The 3,197-nt window shown below is 65.4% G+C and overlaps 1 protein-coding gene across 1 annotated transcript; it reads right to left on the bottom strand.

The window, feature by feature from the left end:
* Positions 1 to 5: 5 nt before the first annotated feature.
* On the bottom strand, positions 6 to 2,946 carry LOC127752193 (protein outspread-like; the record flags this gene model as incomplete). Its single annotated transcript, XM_052276912.1, has 5 exons — positions 6 to 1,220; positions 1,309 to 1,438; positions 1,553 to 1,813; positions 2,221 to 2,459; positions 2,785 to 2,946. Coding segments are annotated over 5 exons (2,007 nt in total), but the record flags the coding sequence as incomplete, so codon positions are not given.
* Between the last annotated feature and the right edge of the window lie 251 nt (positions 2,947 to 3,197).

Raw genomic sequence — 3,197 nt, 5'->3', positions numbered from 1 at the left:
CGGCGTCGCTCCGTCCTGCCCGCACTCCTGCTCGAGCTCGCCACGGACCCAGTCAGGGAGGGCGTCGGCGAAGGCGAGGACGGCGACGATGGCGTGGTGGGCGCGGTGCCCTCCAGCGCTGCCAACTTGCACTCCAGCTCGGCGAGCTTGTCCTCGAGCTCGCGGCAAATCTGGAACGACTCGCGGCCCTTGAGCGACAGCGACCGCCGCTTCTCTCGCACCTTGAGCGACTCGGCCTTGGTGAGCTTCTGTTTGAGCAGCCGCACCTGCTTCTCGGCCGCCGTCAGCTTGAGGGTGAGGTCCTCGACGCGCGCCGCCATGAGGTTGGCCTGCGCGCGCTCGGCCTCCTCGCGGCGCCGCACCTCCTGCCGCAGCGCCAGCGTCGACAGCTCCAGCTCGTCGTGGAGCGCGTGGGACTCGCGCAGCTCGCGCTTCATGGCGCGGATCTCGAGCACCGCCTTCTCGAAGCGGCCGCGCAGCTCCTCGAACTCCTCGACGACGCGCTCCTTGTCGAGCTCGTCGAAGCACAGGTCCAGGTCGATGTTGGTGAGGTCGGACAGCGAGTCCATGCTGCGGCCGCGCTCCCTGGAGGCGGACAGGGCGAGCGCCGTGTTCCGGCCCTCCAGCTCGTGCAGGCGCGCGTAGAGGCTCTCGTTCTCCTCGAGGCCGGTGGCCAGCCGCTGGCGCAGCTCGTCCACCGAGGCCTTGGCGGCCTCAAGTTCACGGGCGAGCGCCTCCCCGCGCTCCGCCGTGGCGCGCAGGTCGCCCTCCGAGTGCGCGAGCCGCTGCTGCCACACGTCCTGGTCGTGGCGGTAGCGGTCCTGCGCCTGCTGGTAGAGGCCGCGCCAGTCCTGGCTCCGGTCCACGCTGCGCCACTCCTCCAGCAGGGCCTCGTGCTCCCGCAGCAGCGCCGCGTACCGGTCCTTGAGCGCGTCCAGCTCCGAGGCCTGCTCGGTCACCTTGGCCGCCTCCCTGGTGCGCTGCTTGAGCTGCTCCTCGGTGCGCTCCAGCGTTCCCAGGAGGTCCTTGACTTGGCGGTCCAGCGCCCCGCTCTCCGCCTCCCGCTGCCGCAACCGCAGGGCCTCGAGCTTCAGCTGTGCCTTCATGTCTTCCAACTCGCGCTTTTGCCGGTCTGCCGTCTCCTGCAGCGAGGACAGGGACGTCAACGACGACAGCCGCGACGTGGCCGGTGTCGGATCTGGCGGAGTGTCCACGGACAGCTGCGAAAGAGGCCACGTTGTTAGAAATAGTGACTAGTACTTGACGCTAGGAGTGCAAAATATACAAGTAATAACAGTGATGCCTTACCCGGTCCTCGACGTCCGACTCTGGCATCTCCCCGCAGCACGCCAGCACCACGTCCTCAGTCCGCACCGAGTCAAGCGTCGATCTCCGTGAGGATGGTGGTGAAGACCTTGACCGTTTGCATACGCGCGACCTGAAACGGAGAATCGCGTCAGAAACGTCGCTGTGGACCGGGTTCTCGGTCTGGTCTCGACGCGGACCAGGGGTCAGGGTGGTGGTGCGGTGGTAGGTGAGCCTCTCCAGGTACCTGGCGCGCTCCTTGACTCTTGAGATGGGCGTCCTGTTGAGGGGCGGGGAGGGCGGCAGCGACAGGGTGACCGTCTCCCCCCAGTCGCTGGTGCTCTCCCGGGTCGTCTCCGCCGTCCGCGGGCCCGGAGGCGTGCCGCAGCCTCCGCAGCTCTCGGACGACGCCGTCCTGTACTCGTCATCCGACGAGAAGAGGATGTTGGCGTGCGATCGCCCCGGGCCGTGGGGCAGCGGGTGCGGGTCGCGCTCCCGCTCGGCGCGGCTGCAACACGGCACTGGTAAGAAAGAGCGAGGAGGGGCGGGGAGGAGGAGCTGGCAGGCGGGGGAGCACTGAGAGCAGTCAAACTTCATGGGCTGAACGCCATTACGGGCCGCTCTAGTCTGCTTCTGTCCTTACAGGCACGGGCCGCCGTCAGAGCGCCGGCCGCGGCCAGCCGGCATTGAGGTCAGCGTAATATAAGTAAGTTTTCGTTGAGGCTCTTAGCGTTTCGTCACGTGGTCGCCGTGGTCGCGCCGCCACACCACGCCGCCGCGGCGCGCCGAGCCATGCCTGGCCGTGCCCGTCGTCACCCGGTCACGCTCGTAGTGCACCGCTGCCAACCACGGCGTCGCGGAAGGGACCGGAGGAGACGGGAGGGGGGGGGGGACTGATGACTACGGTCAACTCACTGGTGGCTACTGTCGAGCTCGCGCTCCAGTTTCTCCCCGAGGGTGAGAGTGATGTCCTGCGAGGGCAGGCTGGAGGGCAGGCTGGACGGCAGGCTGGCGGGCAGGCTGGAGGGCAGAGTGGAGGGCAGCCGCGTCGGCAGCGCGGAGGGCAGGCCCGCTGCCCGTCGCACAGCCGCCATCCAGTTGGCGCGGATGCCCGCCGTCACCGCAGAGAGGACGTACCGCCGCTCGTCCCAGGTCTGCAAGCAAGTCGATGTTGTGAGAAAAAAAAAGTTCCGTCAAGGGGGAAAAGCAGATGGTGTACATTGGAGAGTGGTGTGCCTCAATTTCATATCTTAGGAGGAAGTAAAAAATTACTGAGAAGCTGACACGTCAAACTTATACATGAACAATGTTTAGTGTAGGTGTTAAAAGGTATCATGTGCTTTAAAAAAAGAGAAAAAAACACAGATCTTTATGAGCGTCAATCGCAAAATCAAAACTGGAAACTTTTGCCTTCGCGTAGAGACAGCCACAAAGGACTGTCTAAAAAGACAGTCTCACGAATGCCCCCGCGCTACTCACCATCATCTGAAAGCCGTAGTTCCTGGCGACCTGCACCTCCGCGATGCTGCTGATGGCACTCAGGTCGATGACTCCGTCGAGGAGGCCCTTGTCCTCAGACGTCGGGTCGCGATAGTACATGAGCGCCGCCCCCCGCAACACGAACCAGTGTTTATTCCATTCCTGCCAGACACATAACCTGCAGTTAGTAGGATTCCTCTCTGCTCCCGGGGCTCCCTCGGCAGCCGTCGGCGGCGGGCCGCCTCGGCGACCCGGCCCGGCCCCCGCTACAGCCGGCTACAGCCAGCCACTCGCAAACTCATTTCCGTAACGACAGTAAGGATGTCACGATCGCGCGGAGAGAGGAGGAGCGCGGGGCGAGGAGACGCGGCAGACGGTGGCAGCGCGCAGCCCGGGGCAGGCCACGCCCCGCC

This window comes from Frankliniella occidentalis, unplaced genomic scaffold (assembly GCF_000697945.3).
Source record: "Frankliniella occidentalis isolate FOCC.00 unplaced genomic scaffold, Focc_3.1 Scaffold4998, whole genome shotgun sequence".
Classification (NCBI taxonomy): Eukaryota; Metazoa; Arthropoda; class Insecta; order Thysanoptera; family Thripidae; genus Frankliniella; species Frankliniella occidentalis.
This window is presented reverse-complemented; position numbering and strand designations above follow the sequence as displayed.